Source organism: Salvelinus alpinus, chromosome 35 (assembly GCF_045679555.1).
Source record: "Salvelinus alpinus chromosome 35, SLU_Salpinus.1, whole genome shotgun sequence".
Taxonomy (NCBI): domain Eukaryota; kingdom Metazoa; phylum Chordata; class Actinopteri; order Salmoniformes; family Salmonidae; genus Salvelinus; species Salvelinus alpinus.
The window spans coordinates 6,826,833-6,852,134 of record NC_092120.1 but is presented as its reverse complement, the minus strand read 5'-3'; the positions used below and the strand labels follow the sequence as shown (position 1 = coordinate 6,852,134).

The 25,302-nt window shown below is 45.7% G+C and overlaps 1 protein-coding gene and 1 pseudogene across 1 annotated transcript; both read left to right on the top strand.

Moving 5' to 3' along the window:
- LOC139564150 (beta-Ala-His dipeptidase-like) lies at positions 1-5,915 on the top strand (annotated as a pseudogene).
- An 11,509-nt stretch (positions 5,916-17,424) lies between these two features.
- On the top strand, positions 17,425-24,344 carry LOC139564444 (G-protein coupled receptor family C group 6 member A-like). Its single transcript, XM_071383966.1, has 8 exons — positions 17,425-18,052; positions 18,799-18,964; positions 19,105-19,239; positions 19,419-20,201; positions 20,835-21,047; positions 21,671-21,794; positions 22,252-22,556; positions 22,789-24,344. The coding sequence occupies exons 1-8, from the start codon at positions 17,856-17,858 to the stop codon at positions 23,653-23,655; spliced, it is 2,790 nt and encodes a 929-aa protein (XP_071240067.1). The 5' UTR covers positions 17,425-17,855; the 3' UTR covers positions 23,656-24,344.
- The last annotated feature ends 958 nt before the right edge of the window (positions 24,345-25,302 follow it).

Genomic DNA, 25,302 nt, shown 5'->3' with positions numbered 1-25,302 from the left:
CTCCAAGATATAAAGAACAAGTGTTTCCCAATACCATCCCTGACTCCAAGACATAAAGAAGTGTTTCACAATACCATCCCTGATTCCAAGACATAAAGAAGTGTTTCACAATACCATCCCTGACTCCAAGACATAAAGAAGTGTTTCACAATACCATCCCTGACTCCAAGACATAAAGAAGTGTTTCACAATACCATCCCTGACTCCAAGACATAAGAGCAGCCACAAAAACAAAGAGCAGCAAAAATTGCAGTTCTCTCCTTATGTTTGGCACATGGAAACACTATTTTCTTCAGCATTATGGTGAGTCTTTACTATTTTAGCAAAACATGTATACATTTTTTTCATGGACTTCCTTAATTAAGTGCACTACAAAGACTTTGTCATGGAAAAACAGAAGTGGCTGCATGTTCATAGATGGTATGATGAAGAAGAAGGGTGCAATTACTTGTAACATAACAGAAAAGTGTGTGTGTGATATTGAACATCAATATGATTGTATGACGACCTGAGTGGGGTCGTGAGTGTGTATGCATAACATGGTTTGCATGAGCAGCTAAGCTTGCTGGTGTAGTGTACTGTAGCCTAGATATTGTTAAGACAGTATTATGGCATCACCAACTGTAACTTCTGTTATCATCTTTCATCCTCTGTATTAGTTCTGTTAGAAAGTTAAACAGTAATCCCAGTTGAGACAGTGCTAAGTCGTGTGTTGGTTCACACTGACCCTGATCATTGATCCTCAAGCCCTGGCAGAGTCCAATCAAGTCAATCAGATACCAGAGACTACCTACAACCATAGACATTGAATTACTAGAACAGACAACTCTATTCAAGTCACTGCTGTGTGTTGTTTTGGAATTCTATTTCTATGCCCCCACACTCTCAGGAGGAACATGGAAATCTACACTCACCAAACCACCCACACCTCTACAAGTATATAAGTCAGTAGCTAGAGACAAGTAGAAGCCAGTAGAACTAGATTGAGGCAAATATTGCTAGAATGTACGGTATGGAGTAAGTTATTACTTGGTTATTATCATCACTGGCTTCCTGTGGTGTCTTACTCTCCCTCCCAGACGAAGTTCATTGATGTTGCGTTCCTGTTACTCCACACATCGGCTTCCTCTTCTTCCTCCTCTTCCTCTTCTCCTGGAGCTGCAGGCATGTTGGAACCACTGTTTCAATACATAGATGACCACCAAAATCAGTTTGTTCAGGTGAGGAATGAGCACTATTATGACATTCTACTTGGAGTTGGGACTCATACCTACTCTCTGTTACTGAACTGTACAATGATACAAATATACATGTTCTTGTGCTGTAGCGAGGTGAATAGAGAGAAACCGAAGCAAAATAATGAGAGCGAGAGAGAATCAGAGAGAGAGAGAGAATCAGAGAGAGAGAGAGAGAGAGAGAGAGAGAGAATAAATGGGAAGGGGTTTAACACTTTCATGATAAATACTGTGGTCTCTGATAAAGTCATCAAAATGATTCTGAATGTGGGTCAGCGGGGCTGTTGCAGTGTTCTCTGCACGTATCCCTGCCCTAGACAGTCTATGGCTGTGTCTAGTTATTATTATACAATCTATGCAATAGTCTGACCCTTTCCTGGTTGGTGCCTGACTCAGAGGCTGAAGGAGTGGGTTGCTGTTCAGAGTGACTCAGGAGATCACACAAAATGAGGAGAAGTTGAAAGTATCCTGAACATTACAGCAGTGAGGAGCCAAGAGATATGGAGGCACAGTGGATTTTGCAGATGTAGGCACTCATCAGGTAGGCTACAATACACACCATCATTCATGCCTATTATTCTCCAGATAATGTCACACAATTGGGTGTAATAGTTTGTCTTAAAGAATGTACTTTTCAGGTCTATCACATAAGCTGCCCAGTGGGGAGACTGTGCCGCTTCCACCGGTGATACTGGCTGAATTTGAGAGGGACCCAAAGAAAGCTACTCTCTGTATCTACGGCCATGTGGATGTCCAGCCAGCCAAGATGGCGGACGGTTGGACCACAGACCCCTTCAATCTAACAGAAATCAAAGGTATTGCTGCATGTCACATGCCATGAATGGAGAGGTTTGATGTATGTCCAAAATAATAACAGGAGCTGGACAAAAAAGTAAATTGAGTGAACGTAATGTCCACTCACTGTTTTGCTGAGCCAAAATGGGATATTTTAAACAAATCAAAGTTTGATTACTTAGAGAAAAGATGTCACGTCCTGACCATAGTGCTTATGTGTTTTGCTTGTTTTAGTGTTGGTCAGGACGTGAGCTGGGTGGGCATTCTATGTTGTGTGTCTAGTTTGTCTGTTTCTGTGTTCAGCCTAATATGGTTCTCAATCAGAGGCAGCTGTCAACCGTTGTCCCTGATTGAGAATCATATATAGGTGGCTTGTTTTGTGTTGGGATTTTGTGGGTGGTTGTTTTCTGTGTCAGTGTTTGTGCCACACGGGACTGTGACGGTTAGTTTGTTTTGTTATTTTGTAATTGTATATTGTTTTCATGTTATTAAATCATGGAAACTTACCACGCTGTACATTGGTCCTCCGATCCTTCTCGCCTCTCCTCGTCCGATGAGGAGGACGAAATAGACTGCCGTTACAAAAGAGGAATGTCCACTCACTGTTTTACTGAGCCAAAATGGGATATTTTAAACAAATCAAAGTTTGATTACTTAGAGAAGAGGAATGTCCACTCACTGTTTTGCTGCTCCCATACGGGATCTTTTAATAAACCTTAGATGATATAATCACAACCAGGTTGCCTGCCTGCTATTCATAGGCCAGCTTCAGCTAGCTAATGTACCCTGGTATTACAAATGTGACAATATGAGGATGAAGGTGGCTCATGGTTTTGGTTCCCTAGGTAACCTGTATGGGCGAGGGGCCACGGACAACAAAGGGCCGGTCCTGGCCTGGCTTCATGCTGTGGAGTCCTACCAGGCCACCGAGAAGGTTAGGATTTGCCCTGAAACAGCACAGCTGAAATCTGAATCTTAATGTTCTGCTTGCAGTCTCTAGTTAGTTTTCAGAAATGATCTAACCCATGCAGTGTTGCTTTACATAGCAATGGTTATTAAAGGGATTCTGTAATGTATGTATCATAACCTCAATGTTTGGGGTAATCTGTGAGTCTGAATATAAAACAATTTGTGGGACTGTAGTGGAGTCAAACAGTATGTGAATAAGAGAAGGGTCACTGACTGGTAGGATTGCCTGGATCTATTGGTTTCAGGAGATACCAGTGAATATAAAACTCATCATTGAGGGTCTGGAGGAGGTGGGCTCATACGGTCTGTTGGAGTTGACCAGGAAGAGAAACGACAGCTTCTTTGCAGATGTGGACTTCATAGTGATCTCTGACAACGTGTGGGCGAGCAGAACCCCAGCCCTGACCTATGGAGCCAGAGGGAGCAGCTATTTCTTTGTGGAGGTGATGATATAGCTCATTTGATTGGTCAAATAAAAATATGACACACTCTACCAGGGCACCATTTGTTCAGTATCTTCCTCTGTTATGTGTTTCAGGTTGATGGCCCTAAAATGGACTTCCATTCTGGAGTGTATGGGGGTTCTATCCAGGAGCCCATGTCAGATCTGATAGCATTACTGGGTGAGATACAGAGGCGTTTGAGTGACAGCTCTATCCAATTGTCAAGAAAAGATAGGCCTCTCTTGTCTGATAGTAAAAATTATCATTTCATTCCGTTATAGTTCAGGTCAGAAGTCCCTGCGCCTAGCAAAAAAATAAGATAAAGGTGTATGTGTGCTAAGGTGCTTACCCAAACTCAGTTCTAGTTAAAACATGTTTCATTCCAAAATGTTTTCATTATTTCTTATTCCTCCCAAACCGGAAGTCTGTTAGATCACACAGGTAAGATCCTGGTTCCTGGGGTCACTGATGATGTCGCGCCCCTCACTGAGGATGAGAGGAAGCTCTATGACAACATCAGCTTTGACCTGGAGGAGATGAAAAGTGTGGCTATCATTGTCATGCCAAACATTGAAATTGGCATAACAACCATTGGAGTTGGCTATACTAAACTCATCTGGGCGTGAGGAGGAAGACATGTTTTGTCAGTGAGTACTGTAGAAGTCGATGTTTGACAGAGTGTGCTTACTTTTTTTGGGATACACACTATCTGAGCTATATAACATGGGGCGGCAGGTAGCCTAGTGGTTAGAGCATTGGACTAGTAACCGAAAGGTTGCAAGATCGAATTTCCGAGCTGACAAGGTAAAAATCTGTCGTTCTGCCCCTGAACAAAGCAGTTAACCCATTGTTCCTAGGCCGTCATTGAAAATAAGAATTTGTTCTTAACTGACTTGCCTAGTTAAATAAAGGTAAAATATATATATCTTTAAAATACAAACAAAGTGTGTTAATATATATACAGGAGGAAGTCCTCATGGCTCGATGGCGTAACCCATCCTTGTCCATCCTTGCGTAACCCTGAGAAAGGGGCCTTCTCAGAAGCAGTCACCAAAACTGTCATCCCCAAACAGGTCACAGGGAAGTTCTCCATCCGACAGGTCTCCAACATGGACCCTCCAGATGTGGAGAGGAAGGTACAGAGTATCTACCTGTCATGGTTTGAATGACAGGTGTACCAGGGTTGGGACAGGAGAATACCCATAACAAATCCTTTAAGGATTAAAATACAAGCACGGACACCCTGTAACCCCGTAACCAGTGGGTGAGTAGTAAGTGATTATAAGTTGCTCTGGATAAGAGCGTCTGCTAAATTACCAAAATGTAAATGTATTGGTCTCTGAGTAAGTGTACAGTATAGAAAAGTTGGCTCGCTCTATCTTGGTCACTCTAAGAGTCAATATGTATATTTAAAACCCCGAGACCAATCCTAACATAGCCACCCTCTTCAAGCCTCCATGTCCAACTCTCCCCTGTCACAATGCCATGTTTCACAGGTGAAGGAGCACCTTCAGCAGGTCTTCTCCACTCTAAAAAGCCCTAACAGGCTGAGGGTGACCGCAACTGTTGGGGATAAACCATGGGTGGCTAACCTGAAGGACCCACAGTACGTTGCCGGACAAAGGGCAGTCAGAGAGGGTCAGTTGTAGAGGCCATTTACATAACCTCTCTCATTTGAAACCATGTCTAACTTCATTGTTTAAGTTAAGATGCGGTTTACCCTTGTGCTAGTGTTTGGAGTGGACCCGGAGGTTATCCGTGAGGGCTCCACCATCCCTATCGCTCAGAACTTCCAGGAGGAGACAGGCAAGAGTGTGATGATGCTGCCCCTAGGTGGCCATGATGATGGAGAGCACTCTCAGAACGAGAAGATCAGTAGGTAAGAGGAGATGAGAAAAGAAGAGATACGATTCCAGATGTTTCTCCCCTAAATTTGTTTTAGATTTTTTTACACGGCAGATTAATCATGGCAAACGTCATCTTCAGTAAAATACTGAATCTTGTTTTTCTCTCTTAGGTACAACTACATTGAGGGGACGAAGCGGTTAGCTGCTTATTTTTATGAGATCTCACTACTACAGAAGATGCAGGATATATTTCCATCCAAGCTGTGACCATGATAATTATGCTGTAGGTGACAGTATTGTGCTAGTTGAGTGCCTGGGTTTCCATCAATAATGGCTGATCCCATGCTGAGACTCAACTCTCCCAGGGTTTCTCAGGGGGAGTGTGATATGCAAAAACCACATGTCCATTTCACCACACAATGAATAGGTTACACACTTGTACATGTGTGAAACAGGACAAATATAACCACCTTTGAACAGTTATTATTACATAGCCTGGATGAGGTTAATTACTTACCATAAGTACAACATTTTAGCACCCTCTAGAATAACTATTTCTACTATTTGTATTTTATGCATGTATTCTACTGTGGATTAACTAATAAAGGGGGCAAAGACAAACGGTGGCATGTCTTGTGAAATCAATGTATTGGTGATGGAGGAGTGGCTGACTCAATAAACACTTAAGTGTTATCCAAATGTTAAAAGATCCAAATGTAAAAAAATAAAGAACATTTCCAGAAAAGAGGGGAGTCACCACACTTGTGTCTTTCACCTTGAACAAAAACATTTTTATATTGCACTTCAGATAGATATCATCCATTACTTATTTGTGTGACTTGTCTGTCTGTCACCTTTAGCTGGAGTCAAGTGAGTCAGTCAGTGTGGATGTCTGTCAGAGAGAGTGGGCTGGGCTGGGAGGGGGCAGGGTTATGCAGACATTAGATGAGATTAGGAGTAAGCAACAGGTGTGTTTTCATTGATTATGCCGACAGGTCACTGTGTCAGTCAGAGAGAGAGAGAGAGAGAGAGACTGTCCAAGCAAGCTGGTCCTGGGGCTCTGTTCACAAACAAACAGACCCCACAGAGCCAGGTCAGCAACAAAAATCATGAGAAAACAAAAAGATATTTACTTGACACATTAGAAAGAAATAACAACATAACAGAGCAAACTAGAATGCTGTTTGGACCTAAACAGAGAGTACACAGTGGCAGAATACCTGACCACTGTGACTGACCCAAACTTAAGGAAACCTTTGACTATGTATAGACTCAGTGAGCATGGCCTTGCTATTAAGAATGGCTGCCGTAGGCAGACCGAGCTCTCAAGAAAAGATAAGCTATGTGCACACTGCCCACAAAATGAGGTGGAAACTGAGCTGCGCTTCCTAACCTCCTGCCAAATGTATGACCATATTAGAGACACATATTTCCCTCAGATTACACAGACCCACAAAGAATTTGAAAACAAACCCAATTTTGATAAACTCCCATATCTACTGGGTGAAATAATACAGTGTGCCATCACAGCAGCAAGAACCGCGCCCAGGGAACCGTGGATTACCAGCCTTGTTCAGGGGCAGAACAACAGAGTTTTACCTTATCAGCTTGGGGATTCAATCCAGCAACCTTTCGGTTACTGGCCCAACGCTCTAACCACTAGGCTACCTGCCACACCATCTTTGTAAATACAACCCATGTTTATGTTTATTTAGTTTCCCTTTTGTACTTTAACTGTTTGCACATAATATGACATTTGAAATGTCTTTATTCTTTTGAAACTTTTGGGAGTGTAAGGTTTACTGTTCATTTTTATTGTTTATTTCACTTTTGTTTATTATCTACTTCACTTGCTTTGGAAATGTTAACATATGTTTCCCATGCCAATAAAGCCCTTGTATTGAAATAGAAATTGAAAGAAACAAGGACAAGGAGACAACGAGAGGAAGAGAGAGAGACAGAGAGAGAGGAAAAGAGAGCGAGAAAGAGAGAGACGGACGGAGGCAGTGAGAGGAAGGGAGAGAGACAGAGAGACAGAGAGAGGAAAAGAGAGAGAGAGAGAGAGAGTTTAAAAAAAATTGGGGTCTGGGAACACACAACACAATAAACACTCAAACAAACAAAAACATGGTTAAACATCAATTAAAAACACAACACCAAAACTTCCTCCACTGTAAATAAACACAACAACCTCTGAATACCCCACATACTCATAAACAGCCCAATGTTATTAACCAATTTGTAATAGGCAAACTCAACCCTCAGTCTCGCTGCCAACATCCCCTCCAGCATGCCCATGTCCACGTCCAAAATGCTTATAGAAATCAGATGGTAAACCATCGATGCCAGGAAGCAGCTCTCCACTTCGGTCCCAATTGAGAAAGTCCATGTAACAACTGTTCAGGACACAGAGGATCACAATCCTCTGCCTTATAGAGGGCAGAGTAGAAATCCACGGCATGTTGGCGCATCTCACCATCATCCGTGGTCACCTTCCCATCAGGGAAACGAAAGCAGACCATCTGTTTGCGTTGCAATGTCTACTGCCCTAGGTAAAAACAAAAGGCCTTAGGAGCATCCATATCCTTGAGGGTAGCAAAGCGAGATCTAATCAAGGCACCCTTATACAAAGAGTGCAGCTATCCCCTTCGCAAGGCAATCAAACGAGCAAAGCATCAGTATAGAGACAAAGTGGAGTTGCAATTCAACGGCTCAGACACGAGACGTATGTGGCAGGATCTACAGTCAATCACGGATTACAAAAAGTAAACCAGCCCCGTTGCGGACATCGACGTCTTGATCCCAGACAAATTAAACAACTTCATTGCTCGCTTTGAGGACAATACAGTGCCACTGACACGGCCCGCTACCAAAGCCTGTGGGCTCTCCTTCACCGTGGCCAACGTGAGTAAAACATTTAACGTGTTAACCCTTGCAAGGCTGCCGGCCCAGACGGCATGCCTAGCCGCGTCCTCATAGCATGCGCAGATCAACTGGCTGGTGTGTTTACGGACATATTCAATCAATCCCTATCAATTAAAATTGTGTTTCCGCTTGAGGAAATGTGTTACTGCTGTCACGACAACAAAAGGTAGTGGGAAACGTGGTAAGGTTAAGAGAAAATTAAAACAATGATGATTATCATGCCTCATAGGGTTATTTTCTCTCTTTGTCTGGTTTCTTTGTGGTTTCTTCTGTTTTTCCATTCTCTTTTACATATGGAGGTACTAAGGTTAGGTTCTCTCAATATTACTGGGGGAAGGGACAGGAATAAGAGGGCTTCGGTATGAGAAGTAATAAAACAGAAAAGGCTTAATGTAGTTTTTCTACAGGAGATACATAGTGAAGAGGCTAATGAGCTTGACGGGGGTATGTGGTGTGAGGGGCACCGCCCTATGGGACTCCCAATCACAGCCAGTTATGATACAGCCTGGATTTGAACCAGGGTGTCTGGAGTGACGCCTCAAGCACTCGGGAGCAGCAGTCTAAGGCACTTCATTCTTGACTTTAAACGATAACTCCAAAGTCTGCTCCGGTCCAAAAACATAAACACCTGTCGCCGAACCAACATAACCTGTTTCAGAGCCGAGTGTTTGCAACCCAGCGGGACAATTTTAATTGAACTTGCAAACTTCCCAAACTGCAATAACTTGCTCTCCAATAGCTCATTGGAAATAAAAGGCGGTACAGTCAAGATTCTTGACAGAAAAAAAAGCGTTGTAACTTGAATAAACATACTGTACCTTTGAGAAGTATGCCATGCTCAACCATCCAATCGACAAGATCATTAAGAAAAACCACCACCACTTTATTCATCCGCGACGCATAAGCAACATTTTCATAGCCTACCTTCTCTCCTTGTCACGACTCCGACCGAAGCAGGTTCCCCTTCCCGTTCGGGTGGCGCTCGGCGGTCGTCGTCACCAGCCTATTAGCTGCCACTGATTATTTTCTCCCCCTCCTTATGTGTTTATTGATTACACCTGTTTACAGTTTGTTGTAATTAGTTGGGCTTTATTAGTCAGCCGGCCCGCCCGTTTCTTTGTGCGGGATTGATTATTGTAAGCCTGGTGTTTGTTTCAGACGTACATGTTTGTTTATGTTCGTGTATAGTACTGGACTGTTTTCGTTCCCCGTGTCTGGGGCAGTTTATTTTGAGCTCCCAGTGTTTAGTGGGGTGGCCGTGGTTCACCGTGAATGCATTAAAAGAGCATTATATTGAACTCTCTGTTTTCCTGCGCCTGACTTCACACTCCCGACACCCAGTACCTTACAGAATCCCGCACCAAGAAAATGGAGTCAGCAGGAGCAGCGGCCAACCCTCTCCCATCGATGGAGGAACGGGTGCTCCACCATACCACCGTTCTCCACCGTATCGGATCGGCTATGGATCAAATGATGGAGAGAATGGACCGATGGGAGAGGAGTGGTCTCCTCTCTCCACCTTCGGCTCCCCCAGCTCAGGACTCCCCATCCCCTGGCTCCAGCGCTCTCCGTCTTACACTCCCGAGGGATTATGATGGAGCGGCGGCGGGGTGCCAGGGGTTCTTACTCCAACTGGAACTGTACCTGGCCACCGTAAGACCCACTCCCTCGGGAGCGGAGAGGGTGAGTGTCCTCGTCTCCTGCCTCACGGGTCGTGCTCTGGAGAGGGTGAACGCAGTCTGGAATGGCCCAGACTCAGCGAAGGAGCACTACCCGGAGTTTACCCGCCGTTTTCGTTCCATGTTTGACCACCCTCCAGAGGGCCGAGCGGCGGGAGAACGACTATTCCATCTCAGGCAGGAGAAGAGGAGCGCCCAGGATTACGCGCTGGAGTTCCGGACCCTGGCAGCAGGATCTGGGTGGAACGACAGGGCTCTTATCGACCACTACCGGTGTAGTCTCCGGGAGGACGTCCGCAGGGAGCTAGCGTGTCGGGACACCGCTCTTTCCCTTGATGAGCTGATTGACATGTCCATCCGACTGGACAATCTGCTGGCTGCCCGCGGGCGTTCGGAGAGGGTCCTGTGCGTTCCACCACCCAGCACCTCTGCTCCCATTCCGATGGAGTTGGGAGGGGCCGTGCCGAGGAGTACCGGAGGAGGAGGCCCCCCCTGCACCAGCTGTGGTCGGAGAGGACACACGGCCGATCGGAGCTGGGGGGGTCCGTCTGGGAGTCGAGATGGCAGGAGGAACACTTCTCGATCACCCCAGGTGAGTCAGCACCAAACTCACCCAGAACCCCCTGTTGGTCACATGTTTGTCTTGATTTTTTTTCTTACATTTTTTCCCTCTTCCCAGCATAGGGCGCTAGTCGATTCAGGCGCAGCTGGGAACTTTATGGATCGCGGACTCGCCCTTAGGTTAGGTGTTCCGCTTGTGCCGATAGATTCTCCCTTTCCCGTGCACTCCCTAGATAGCCGGCCATTAGGGTCAGGGGTGGTCAGGGAGACCACGGTTCCCCTGGACATGGTGACGCAGGGGAATCATAGGGAGCGTATCAGTCTCTATATTATTGATTCGCCTGCGTTTCCAGTGGTGCTAGGGATTCCCTGGCTGGCCCGGCACAATCCTAAAATTTTGTGGAGACAGGGGGTTCTCCAGGGGTGGTCAGAGGAGTGTTCTGGAAGGTGTCTGGGAGTTTCCATCGGTGACACGTCGGTGGAGAGTCCAGACCAGGGTCCCACGGTGTGCATTCCCCCCGAGTATGCCGATTTGGCAATCGCTTTCAGTAAAAAGAAAGCGACTAAATTACCACCTCATCGACCGGGAAGGGATTGTGCGATAGATCTCCAGGTAAACGCTACGCTTCCCAAGAGTCACGTGTACCCATTGTCCCAAGAGGAGACGTTGGCTATGGAGACATATGTTACGGAGTCTTTGGGACAGAGGTACATTCGGCCCTCCATCTCACCCGTCTCCTCGAGTTTCTTTTTTGTGAAGAAAAAGGAGGGAGGTTTGCGTCCGTGTATTGATTATAGAGGTCTAAATGCCATCACAGTGGGGTTTAGTTACCCACTACCTCTCATCGCTACGGCGGTGGAATCATTTCACGGAGCGCAGTTCTTCACAAAACTGGATCTCAGGAGCGCGTATAGTCTGGTGCGTATTCGGAAGGGAGACGAGTGGAAAACCGCATTTAGTACCACATCGGGCCATTATGAGTACCGCGTCATGCCGTATGGTTAAAGAATGCTCCAGCCGTTTTCCAATCCTTTGTAGATGAGATTCTCAGCAGGGAGTGGTTGTTTATATCGATGACATTCTGATCTACTCAGCCACTCACGCCGCGCATGTGTCTCTGGTGCGTATTCGGAAGGGAGACGAGTGGAAAACCGCATTTAGTACCACATCGGGCCATTATGAGTACCGGGTCATGCCGTATGGGTTAAAGAATGCTCCAGCCGTTTTCCAATCCTTTGTAGATGAGATTCTCAGGGACCTGCACGGGCAGGGAGTGGTTGTTTATATCGATGACATTCTGATCTACTCAGCCACTCACGCCGCGCATGTGTCTCTGGTACGCAAGGTGCATGGTAGACTGCTGGAGCATGACCTATACGTCAAGGCTGAGAAGTGTGTGTTCTCCAAACGAACCGTCTCCTTCCTGGGTTATCGCATTTCCACCTCGGGGGTGGTGATGGAGGGTGACCGCATTAAGGCCGTGCGTAATTGGCCGACTCCGACCACGGTAAAAGAGGTGCAGCGGTTTTTGGGTTTTGCCAACTACTACCGGAGGTTTATCCGGGGTTTTGGCCAGGTAGCAGCTCCCATTACCTCACTGCTGAAGGGGGGCCGGTGCGGTTGCGGTGGTCAGCAGAGGCGGACGGAGCTTTCAACAGGTTGAAGGCGCTGTTCACGGATGCACCCGTGTTGGCGCATCCGGACCCCTCTCTAGCATTCATAGTGGAGGTGGACGCGTCCGAGGCTGGGGTGGGTGCCGTGCTATCACAGCGCTCGAGTACGCCACCAAAACTCCACCCCTGCGCTTTCTTCTCGAGGAAGCTCAGCCCAGCGGAGCGTAACTATGATGTGGGGGACCGGGAGTTGTTAGCGGTGGTCAGTGCTCTGAAGATGTGGAGACACTGGCTTGACGGGGCTAAGCACCCCTTTCTCATCTGGACCGACCACCAAAATCTGGAGTATATTCGGGCAGCTAGGAGACTGAACCCACGTCAGGCAAGGTGGGCCATGTTCTTCACCCGATTCCGGTTTACATTATCTTATAGACCGGGCTCCCAGAACGTAAAGGCGGACGCACTGTCAGGACATCGAGGGGTCCCCGGCGTATACGATACGGGCCATTCTGGACTCGAGACGCCGGGTGAGGGGCCTGCAGTACCTCGTGGACTGGGAGGGGTAGGTGCTGGGTACCGGTGGGGGATATTTTGGATCCGTCAATGTTGAGGGATTTCCATCGCCTCCATCCGGATCGCCCTGCGCCTCGTCCTCCGGGTCGACCTCGAGGCAGGGGGGGGGGGGGTACTGTCACGACTCCGACCGAAGCAGGCTCCCCTTCCCGTTTGGGTGGTGCTCGGCGGTCGTCGTCACCGGCCTATTAGCTGCCACTGATTCTTTTCTCCCCCTCCTTATGTGTTTATTGATTACACCTGTTTACAGTTTGTTGTAATTAGTTGGGCTTTATTAGTCAGCCGGCCCGCCCGTTTCTTTGTGCGGGATTGATTATTGTAAGCCTGGTGTTTGTTTCAGACGTACATGTTTGTTTATGTTCGTGTATAGTACTGGACTGTTTTCGTTCCCCGTGTCTGGGGCAGTTTATTTTGAGCACCCAGTGTTTAGTGGGGTGGCCGTGGTTCACCGTGAATGCATTAAAAGAGCATTATATTGAACTCTCTGTTTTCCTGCGCCTGACTTCACACTCCCGACACCCAGTACCTTACACTACTACGACGACCAGAAACTCCTCCACAGTGACAGTAACTTCAGTAACACACCTGAAGCTGGGCCGAAGTGACAGGGACGGCGTCCCAATGTGGGTCGCCATCCCCACCATAACCAGGGCAATTCCAACAAGAAATACAATATACCTAATTCTACCACTGAAAAAACCCTTAATCATAAATAGAAAGAAGGAAAACCACAGAGAAAAAAAACACAGGCCGTGTAACTCCAGACACCACTCGCACTCGCTCATACAATTCCCAGCATGCACCAACACTCCCAGCATGCAGAGAGAGAGAGAGAGAGTGGGAGAGACTGAGGCAGTGAGAGGAAGGGAAAGAGAGAGACAGAGATACAGGGAGACAGAGAGAGGAAGAGAGAGAGAAAGAAACAGAGCAAGTGAGAGAGAGAGGGAGAGAGAGACAAACAGAGTCAGGGAAGGAGAGAGGGAGTGTGAGAGAAACTGCAAGGAGAGACACCAAAATTGAGAATTGGACAGTACCAACAGAGAGGTGATGGAACCCATGGGTGATGTTCTCCACCTGTTAGTCATCCTGTCCTTGTTGGAGACAGGCAATGCCAAAGTGGGAGACTTCAAAGCACCATGGAGGGCTGTTTCCCATCCATGAGGGAGTAGAGGAATTTAAGGGCTTTATTGGCATGGGAAACATATGTTTACATTGTCAAAGCAAGTGAAATAGATCATAAACAAAAGTGAAAGAAACAATAAAAAATGTACACTAAACATTACACTCACAAAAGTTCCAAAATAATAAAGTCATTTCAAATCCAATATCTCTACAGCTAACATTTATGACCACTCTATTGAAGGGCATCTATAAAAGCCTAACTATGGAAAACTACCAGAACTAACTGGGAAATGATTAGACCCCTTGACTTTTTCCATATTTTGTTACGTTACAGCCTTATTCTAAAATGGATTAAATAAATGTTTTTCCTCATCAATCTAAACACAGTACCCCATAATAGCAAAGTGAAAACAGGTTTTAAGAATGTTAGCAAATGTATTAAAAATAAAAAACAGAAATACCTTATTTACATAAGTATTGAGACCCTTTGCTATGTGTTAAAGGAATTTTGATTCCTGTTTATTAACCAATTCAATTAAAACACTCTGCCCATAAATAAGAATTTGTAAGATAATTATCTGCATAAAATGGACAGATACCAGTCTTAAAATCAATCAATCAATAGCGTTTATTCTCGAGAGTACTGATCATAATACATTTTACATCAGGTTATATAATAAAGATGATGTCATAGGTTTTAATGTCCAACCTCCTCTCGGATACAATGGCAATACAGTTCGAGTTCACATTACTGTCTGCCACCTGTTCAACTATCTACAACCAACTCAAGGTCTTTCCCCTCCCTGGGTAGAGACATCATTCTAGCCTGTCTGAAGATAAACCCATTCTTTCTAACAAAGAACACATAACATTCAACATTTATGAGTTATAAGTCAAATGTATACATATTTTAGTCATTAAACACAAAAATCCCGTAACACTATGAGACTCGAAATTGAGCTCAGGTGCATCCTGTTTACATTGATCATGCTTGAGATGTTTCTACAACTTAATTGGAGTCCACCTGGTAAATTCGACGAATGTGGCAGGGCCTGCAAACCATTACTGACTACAAAGGGGAGCACAGCCACGAGCTGCCCAGTGACACAAGCCTAACAGACAAGCTAAAATACTTCTATGCTCGCTTCGAGGCAAGTAAAACTGAAACATGCATGAGAGCATCAGCTGTTCCCGACGACTGTGTGATCACGCTCTCCATAGCCGATGTGAGTAAGATCTTTAAACAGGTCAACATTCACATAATTCGCATGCGCTGACCAACTGGCAAGTGTCTTCACTGACATTTTCAACCTGTCCCTGACTGAGTATGTAATACCAACATGTTTTAAGCAGACCACCATAGTCCCTGTGCCCAAGAACACTAAGTTAACCTGCCTAAATGACTACCGACCCTTAGCACTCACATCTGTAGCCATGAAGGGCTTTGAAAGGCTGGTCATGACTCACATCAAAACCATTATGCCAAAAACCCTAGACCCACTTCAATTTGCATACCGCCACAGATGATGCAATCTCTATTGCACTCAACACTGCCCTTTCTCACCTGGACAAAAGGAACACCTACTGTATGTGAGAATGCAATTCTATGACTACGGCTCAGCGTGCACACCATAGTGCACACCATAGTGCACTCAAAGCTCATCACTAAGCTAAGGACCCTGGGACCAAACACTTCCCTCTGCAACTGGATCCTGGACTTCCTGATGGGCCGCACTCAGGTGGTAAGGGTAGGTAAAAACACATCCGCCATGCTGAACCTAACATGGGGGTCCCTCAGGGGTGCGTGCTTAGTCCCCTCCTGTACTCTTTGTTCACTCATGACTGCATGGCCAGACACGACTCCAACACCATCATCAAGTCTTCCGATGACACAGCAGTGGAAGGCCTGATTACCGACAACGATGAGACAGCCTATAGGGAGGAGGTCAGAGACCTGGCCGTGTGGTGCCAGGACAGCAACCTCTCCCTCAACGTGATCAAGACAAAGGAGATGATTGTGGACTACAGGGAAAGGAGGACCGAGCACGCCCCCATTCTCTTCGACGGGGCTGTAGTGGAGCAGGTTGAGAGCTTCAAGTTCCTTGGTGTCCACATCACCAACAAACTATCAAGGTCCAAACACACTAAGACAGTCGTGAAGAGGGCACGACAAAGCCTATTCCCCCTCAGGAGACCGAAAGGATTTGGCATGGGTCCTCAGATCCTCAAAAGGTTCTATAGCTGCACCATTGAGAGCATCCTGACGGGTTGCATCACTGCCTGGTATGGCAACTGCTCGGCCCCCGACCGCAAGGCGCTACAGAGGGTAGTGCGTACGACCCAGTACATCACCGGGGCCAAGCTTCCTGCCATCCAGGACCGCTATACCAGGCGGTGTCAGAGGAAGGCCCTAAAAATTGTCAAAGACTCCAGCCACCATAGTCATAGACTGTTCTCTCTGCTACCGCATGTCAAGTGGCTATTTTACACTGCTGCTACTCTCTGTTTATTATCTATGCATAGTCACTTTAACTCTACCTACAGGTACATATTACCTCAATTACCTCAACTAACCGGTACCCCCTGTATATAGCATCGCTACTGTTTAATTATTTGTTACTTTTATTTTCTATTTTTTACTTAACACTTATTTTTCTTAAAACTGCATTGTTGGTTAAGGGCTTGTAAGTAAGCATTTCACTGTAAGGTCTCTACACCTGCTGTATTCGGTGCATGTGACAAATGACAATTGATTTGATTTGGAGCGAGGGAAAGATTAATGGAGAAAAGTACAGTGAGATATTTGATGAAAACCTGCTTCAGTGCGCTCAGGACCTCAGACTGGGGAGAAGGTTCAACTTCCAACAGGACAATGATAGGGTCACACACAACACACAGCAAGACAATGCAGGAGTGGTCTCTAAACGTCCTTGAGAGTGGCCCAGCCAGAGCCCGGACTTGAACCCGATCAAACATCTCTGGAGAGACCTGGAAATAGCTGTGCAGCGACACACCCCATCCAACCTGACAGAGCTTGAGAGGATCTGCAGAAAACAATGGAAGAAACTCCTCAAATACAGGTGTGCCAAGCTTGTAGCGTCATATCCAAGAAGACTTGAGGCTGTAATCGCTGCCAACGGTGCTTCAACAAAGTGCTAATTAAAGGGTCTGAATACTTATGTAAATGTGATACTTCAGTTTATTTTTAATACATTTGCAAAAATTTAAAAAAAAACTGTTTTTGCTTTGTCATTATGGTGTATTGTGTGTAAATTGATGAGGGAAAAAAATATTTAATTAATTTTAGAATAAGGATGTAAGGTAACAAAATGTGGAAAAAGTCAAGGGGTTCTAAATACATTCCGAATACACTGTAAGTGTTATCCAAGTGTTAAAAAAACACTTGGGTATTGTGAGAACATTTCAGGAAAAGCATTGAGTCAACACACAAGTCTTTCCCCTTCAACAATAAATGTTTATATTGCACTTCAGATAGAGATCAGCTGTGACTTACATTTGTGTGACTTGTCTGTCTGTCATCTTTAGCTGGAGCAAGTGAGTCAGTCAGTGTGGATGTCTGTCAGAGAGAGTGGGCTGGGCTGGGAGGGGGCAGGGTTATGCAGACATTAGATGAGATTAGGAGGAAGCAACAGGTGTGTTTTTACTGAAGATACTGTCAGGTCACTGTGTCAGTCTGCTAGAGGAGCTTACAGAGTGAGAGACAGAGAGAGAGAGAGACAGGGACAAAGTGAGAGAGAGAGAGAGAGAGAGAGAGAGAGAGAGAGAGAGAGAGAGAGAGAGAGAGAGAGAGAGAGAGAGAGAGAGAGAGAGAGAGAGAGAGAGAGAGACAGTGAGAGGAAGGGAGAGAGAGAGACAGAGAGAGAGAGAGAGAGAGAGAGAGAGAGAGAGAGAGAGAGAGAGAGAGAGAGAGAGAGAGAGAGAGAGAGAGAGAGAGAGAGAGAGAGAGAGAGAGAGAGAGAGAGAGAGAGAGAGAGAGACAGACACAGTCGGGGAGAGAGCGGGAGTGTGTGTGAGAGAAACTGCAACGAGAGACACCGAAATTGAGAATTGGACAGTACCAACAGAGAGGTGATGGCACCCATGGGTGATGTTCTCCACCTGTTAGTCATCCTGTCCTTGTTGGAGACAGGCAATGCCAAAATGGGAGACCTCAAAGCAGCAGGAGCTACAGCACCAGGAGATATCCTCATTGGAGGGCTGTTTCCCATCCATGAGGGAGTAGAGGAATCCCCCAACATCTCAGCACCCCATGTATCACAGTGTGTCAGGTACAGTAAGTGCCAAAATAAGATTGGGTGTTGTAAAGAGATTCCTGAGGATTCTCTCTCTCTCTCTCTCTCTCTCTCTCTCTCTCTCTCTCTCTCTCTCTCTCTCTCTCTCTCTCTCTCTCTCTCTCTCTCAATTCAATTCAATTCAATTCAATTCAAGGGGCTTTATTGGCATGGGAAACATGTGTTAACATTGCCAAAGCAAGTGAGGTAGATATTATACAAAAGTGAAATAAACAATACAAATTAACAGTAAACATTACACATACAGAAGTTTCAAAACAATAAAGACATTACAAATGTTATATTATATATATACAGTGTTGTAACAATGTACAAATGGTTAAAGCACACAAGTTAAAATAAATAAGCATAAATATGGGTTGTATTTACAATGGTGTTTGTTCTTCACTGGTTGCCCTTTTCTCTCTCTCTCTCTCTCTCTCTCTCTCTCTCTCTCTCTCTCTCTCTCTCTCTCTCTCTCTCTCTCTCTCTCTCTCTCTCTCTCTCTCTCTCTCTCTCTCTCTCTCTCTCTCTCTCTCTCTCTCTCTCTCTCTCTCTCTCTCTCTCTCTCTCTCTCTCTCTCTCTCGCACGCACACACACACACACACACACACACACACACACACACACACACACACACACACACACACACACACACACACACACACACACACACACACACACACACACACACACACACACACACACACACACACACACACACACACACACACACAAACAGGTTCAACACAGACGGGTTCATCCAGGCATTGGCTATGATCCACGCTGTAGAGTCAGCCAACAGATCCCCTGTCCTGACTGCACTAGGGATCTCTCTGGGGTACCGTCTCCATGACTCGTGCTCTGATGTCACCACCGCTCTGAGGGCCTCTGCTGACTTCACACAGGTAAAGGCTCTTTAGCCGAAACGGTGGTCAAATCAATCCACAGCAAGTATAGATGAGTGTGTGACCTTTTCTTCATTTGCATAGTTTATCTTACATTAGCCAGCATCTCATTTAAATGACGTACATTCTTTACTTCACAGGAGCCCACCACGGACTGTGGGGGAGGGGCCAACACCTCTAACTCTTCCCCGCCAATCATGGCCGTCATAGGGGCCTCTTCCTCTGAGATTTCCATCTCTGTTGCCCGGCAACTCAACCTAAAGCTCATCCCTCAAGTAAGCAGCCAAAACCCACCCACAGAGTGACGGTTGATGGACAGTAACAAAATAAATAATAATAAAGAACTGAGTTGTGTTGAATAAATGAAATAAACAGCAATGATGATACAGATGAATGACCAAATCAATCCAACACAATGTAGACAGAAATTCATTCTCTCTTCGAATCATCACAGATCAGTTACGCCTCCACCGCCATCATCCTGAGTGACAAGAACCGTTTCCCTGCTTTCCTGAGGACCGTACCTAACGACGTGTACCAGACACGGGCCATGGTCCAGTTGCTTAGCGACAGCAAATGGACCTGGGTGGGCGTGGTCACAACGGATGGAGACTACGGCCGTTCTGCCCTGGACAGCTTCGTCTCCCAGGCAACCGCCTCAGGGATCTGTGTGGCCTTCAAGGAGATCCTCCCTAATTCGCTAACCAGTCCTGACGGCGAATCAGCAATCAGCCAAGCCGCCGCCACCCTCCAATCGAACCCCAATGTCAAGGTGGTGGTGTCATTCGCCAAGCCTACTCAGATGATGTACCTATACCAGAAGCTGAGGAGTCTGGGGTCGGGGCTGGGGGAGAGGGTGTGGGTGGCCAGTGACAGCTGGTCCTCGTCCAAGGAGGTCCTGGGAGAAATGGACCTCCCAGATATTGGCAATGTGGTGGGCTTCTCCTTCAAAAGAGGGAACCTGGCTCCTTTCCATCACTACCTGATGAACCTGAGTGACATCAATGATGTCATAGGAAACAACTCCTTCCTAAAGGAGTTCTACTCACTGCCAAACAGGTCAGAAAACTCTGGGGTTTTGTCCTCCTCCACAGTTCCAGCAGAGATCCTGCTAAACAACAGCCATGTGAACGTAGTCTTCAATGTGGAGATGGCTGTGAGTGCCATCGCCCATGCAGTGGCTGATATCTGCAGCAAAAAGGACTGTAAGACACCAGGCACGGTCCAACCCTGGGAGGTAGCTACTGCACAATTCCTCATGTCTACAGCACATCAAACTTTACTTATATACTGTATCTCATCTAATATTCACTGAATATACCAAACATGAGGAACACCTTCCTAATATTGAGCTGCACCCCCACTTTTGCCCTCAGAACAGTCTCAATTTGTCGGGGCATGGACTCTACAAGATGTCGAAAGTGGTCTACAGTGATACTGGCCCATGTTGACTCCAATGCTTCTCACAGTTTTGTCAAGTTGGTTGGATGTCCATTGGGTGGTGGACCACTCCTGATTCACACAGGAAACTGTTGAGCATAATATTCCCAGCAGCGTTGCAGTTCTTGACACCTGGCACATAATACCATATCCCGTTCAAAGGCACTTAATAGCACACATACACAGTCCATGACTCAATAGTCTAAAGTCTTAAAAATACTACTTTAACCTGTCTCCTCCCCTTCATCTAAGTGGATTTAACATGTGACATGAATAAGGGATCACAGCTTTTATCTGGATTCATCTGGTCAGTCGATATCATGGAAAGAGCAGGTGTTCTCAATGTTTTTTATACACAGTGTATTTTGGATATGGCTTGGGTCTATGGTATGTGAACTTACATATGAAAATGCATTTGCATTCATTTCAGGTGCTTGGAGCCCTGAAGGACAGTCACTTTGAGCTGGAGGGGAAAAGCTACACGTTTGACCAGAAAGGAGACATCAACCTGGGCTATGATGTAACCGTGTGGAGGTCTGTGAGAGGGGTCATCAACGTCCATGACGTTGTAGCTGAGTACCATCCAATCAACAAAAGCTTCAGCTACACCAGCGGAAACACCAAAAATCTCACTGACCTGAGGGTAAGGGTAAGGGTTAGGGTTAGGGTTAGGATTAGGGTGAGGATTAAGGTTAGGTCTCAATCTCTTTTAGTCTGTTTGCTAGGCTGCCACACAAAGGTTCAAGTACACATCCATATTAACTTGTTATTCCCACTTGACATAGAGAGACACAAACACAAACAGGCCGGAATGTCAAACAATCTACTTTTTCTTTCTCAAAGTGACTAAAGAAAACTAAACATACCTGTTTGACAGACTTCTCAGCCAAACTGTAAAACAAGTAAAGATGGAAATTAAATAACTCCTAATCAGTGAAACAATGGGCACTGTTTGAATGTGAAAACCACATACCTTGGCACATACTGGGAACACCTGTCTGTTATCACACGTTCCTGTTAGATCTCAGTGATGATCTAAAAATCAAAAAACACAAAACTCATAATTACCAGAGCATATAATCATTGGTTGAATAGTTTGAATACACCTGGTCTGTTGAACACGGTTTTAAATCCAGAGCTAGTTTAAACTGTGCCCAGGAAACTGGCCTTACATGTAAAGGCTTGTTTGAATACTACTATTAATAGATTTCAGTCACAGTTTTCTTGGGTCAGCCATTTAAATTAGTGCATTGTGTCCCGGTGCAGGATGTGGTGTCTGTGTGCTCGCCTAGCTGTGAACCTGGGAAGTTCAAGAAAACTGCTGAGGGTCAGCACACCTGCTGCTATGAATGCATCAACTGCACTGAGAACCACTACTCCAACAACACTGGTTAGTTCTCCTGTACTGTCTCTCTAAATGTAACCGATGTGAAATGGCTAGCTAGTTAGCGGTGGTGCGCGCTAATAGCGTTTCAATCGGGTGACGTCACTCGCTCTGAGACTTGAAGTAGTTGTTCCCCTTGCACTGCAAGGGCCGCGGCTTTTAAGGAGCGATGGGTAACGATGCTTCGTGGGTGTCAGTTGTTGATGTGTGCAGAGGGTCCCTGGTTCGAGCCCGGGTCGGGGCGAGGGGACAGACGAAAGTTATACTGTTACATATACACACCAGTGTACTCTATCTCTCCTCAGTAAACTGGTGTTGCCCTGTTGTTCACACAATCTTCCTCCATTTCTTCAATACTTTTCCTCAGATTTCCCAACACTGTCGTTATCCAACACTGTTAGTACTAGGCAACAACACACATATTTCTAAATGCACTATCCTCCCTTCCAACCCTCCTCTCCAGACATGGACCAGTGTCTCTCTTGTGATACAAAGACAGAGTGGTCCCTGGAAGGGAGCTCTGGGTGTACCCATAAGACCCTGGAGTTCTTCTCCTGGCAGGATGGCTTCGCGGTGGTGCTGCTGGCGCTGGCGGCCCTGGGCATCGTCCTGGTTCTCCTGGTGGGGGCGCTCTTCCTACACCACCACCAGACCCCCGTTGTGAAGGCTGCCGGGGGGCCTCTCTCCCAGATCATCCTGCTCTCTCTAGTGGGAAGTTTTGTTAGTGCTGTGTTTTTTGTAGGTCATCCCAGCAGCCTACAGTGTAAGGTATGTACGGTACACACATTTTGGGAAACACTGTTGTAATGCACTGTCGGTGACATTGTCTGAATGTACCAGTGTTATTTTGTGAATTCATGGTTTATTGTGTGTGTATTGTTCTGAACCTTTTGTAACTTTGTGGTAAGGAATTTAGTTTGTAAACGGAAAGAAAATCTAAATACAAAGTGATTATACATTTCTGTCTCAATGTCTCATATCTTCTCATCTCATCATCAAGGTGCGTCAGGTGCTGTTTGGCCTCAGCTTCACCCTGTGTGTTTCCTGCATCTTGGTCAAGTCCCTGAAGATCCTGCTGGCCTTCCAGCTCAACCCTGACCTGAAGGACGTTCTCCGCCGCCTCTACCAACCCTATGCCATCATCTGTCTCTGCGTGGCCCTACAGGTCCTCACCTGCACCCTGTGGCTGGTCCTGCAGAGCCCCCGGAAGAAAGCCACCATCTTCACCACCACCGTGCTGGCCGAGTGTGACGAAGGCTCCCAAGTGGCGTTTGGTGTGATGCTGGGCTACATCGCTGTCCTGGCGCTCGTATGTTTTGCCTGCGCGTTTAAAGGCCGCAAGCTGCCACAGAAGTACAACGAGGCCAGGTTCATCACCTTCAGCATGCTCCTCTACCTCATGTCCTGGCTGATATTCGTGCCTGTCTATGTGACCACCTCTGGGAAGTACCTGCCAGCAGTGGAGATGGTGGTCATCCTCATCTCCAACTATGGCATCCTCAGCTGTCATTTCTTCCCCAAGTGCTACGTCATCCTCTTCAAGAAGGAGCACAATACCAAGAGTGCCTTCATGAAGAATGTGTATGAGTATTCCAGAAAGGGCATTACTGTCTCTAGCTCTGTCTCTGAGACTTCAGCCTCTCAGACAGAAGGCAAGTGCATCAGTCACCCTTACTCCATCAGTTCACCTTCCTTCTTCATGTCTCCTCCACCAATAGAACCCACAGCACCTCAGAACTGCTGGTCCGTTGGCCAGAACATTCAGGGCATTGACACTGCAACCCATTGCACCGTAGTAGACCATGGAGTGTTTGCCACAGGTCAGCTGACTCGACCACACTGTCTGAGGAGAAGCATGAGCCTATGAGTGGAGTGGACCAGTGTCTGGAACTTTTACTTCTTACAGTACATCACACGGTGTGTCTCTGTGATCCTCTCTTTGGTTTGACTGTTCCCATTTTGCTTAGTCTACTGGTATGTTTTTTCCCAAGTGGGTTGTTTTTACATTCAAGTCAATTTGGGTAACACTTTATTTGACACTGATATGTACATGACAGTGTCATAAACAAACAATCTCTGTCATACGGTGTTATGTTCATCTATCAATAGTTGTATTGGTTAAGCGTCAATGGTGTACAGGGTTGATTTATTTCTGAACTGCATATGATTTCTATACTGTGGGAAATGTTCTAAGTAAGCATCATGGAGGATGTTGGTTTTTGCTATAGATATACCATCATGTTGTGTGTTGGATCCCTGAATAGGCTGTTTCTATGTGTAATGTGTACAGTAAACAGCATTTCTATCTATTATGGGAGCTGATGCAGCAGGATACAAATGAGATATTACATTTCATATAAGTCTACGATGAACACGATAGTTGGAATTTGTGTCAGTTTCTTAATGCATGCCTGGTTTGTCAGTGGACGTTATTGAAGTTCTTACATATTTATAAATACCTTGAAATCTATTTCCACATTATTTATGTATATTATGAAATGTATATATTCACATTACTTTGTGTACATTATATTAAAAGTTTGAATGTGCAGTTGACTTTCACTGTTTCCATGCTCTAAATACACGTCCATTCAATTACTTACCCATTTCAGCACGTGTAACTTCTCTCTCTGTGTCTGTTGACATCTTGACACCGTATCTGCTTCTTCTCACTGTCTGCTCTGTTTGCAGAGCCCACCTGATGAGCTATGCTGTCTATTTAGGCTGCAGGTCTAATGCCATGGTGACACAGGAAGAAAGAGAGAGAGAGAGAGAGTGCTGCTGGCATTTTCCCAGTGCCCAAACACATGTGCTTGTAGTAACTGTATATACACTGAGCTCTTTCCTCCACAGTCTGGAGCCCTGTCCTTCAAAGCTCAAATATCCCGGGCTCTACAGTAGTAGAATATTCCATGAATGAACTCTGGGCTGCTGCTCTGCTGCTGAACAGTAGTCTCAGAAACCTGACCCTAGGCAACAGTACAGGCTAAGGTTTGGTTTCAATGACAAACTCTTTTGGCAACTTCGATAAGGTGAAAAACAAATTCAGACAGACAACCCTCTCAACATCACGAGGAAGACATGCCAGAACGGCAAGATTTGAAACCAAAGTTTGCAGGAAAATCCTTTGCAGGGGTTTTAGTGAAAGTAGTTGATCCAAACTAGCCACTTGCAAAATGAACTTATTCAAAATATCCTCTGTTATCCCCATTTTGCTAGCTGCTATTTTAGATTTTAAAAAGAGTCCGTTATTGAAACTAGACCCTAGTCACTGCTGAGGACAGCATGTCTGCTCTACATCTCTATGTCGGTGTGGTAAAAGAGCAGTTTGTAGACCAGAGAGCACATTTCTGTGCAAACGGATAGGCCCAAATCCATGATAGTAACTGAAGAATCTTCCATTGACGTCAGTGCATTAATAACAATATTTGAATTAAGTGCGCACATCTGAAGATATGTTTCATCTCATCTCTGTTGTCTTCTCATCAGTAACTCCAGTGAACTTCCACTCCTG

Bases quoted from the DNA above. Each gene is read 5' to 3' on its own strand.
- LOC139564444 (XM_071383966.1), top strand. From the start codon at position 17,856: ATGGCACCCATGGGTGATGTTCTCCACCTGTTAGTCATCCTGTCCTTG. The intron at 20,202-20,834 runs GTAGCTACTGCA...CATTCATTTCAG, and splicing joins GCACGGTCCAACCCTGGGAG to GTGCTTGGAGCCCTGAAGGA. The intron at 21,795-22,251 runs GTTAGTTCTCCT...CCTCCTCTCCAG, and splicing joins CCACTACTCCAACAACACTG to ACATGGACCAGTGTCTCTCT.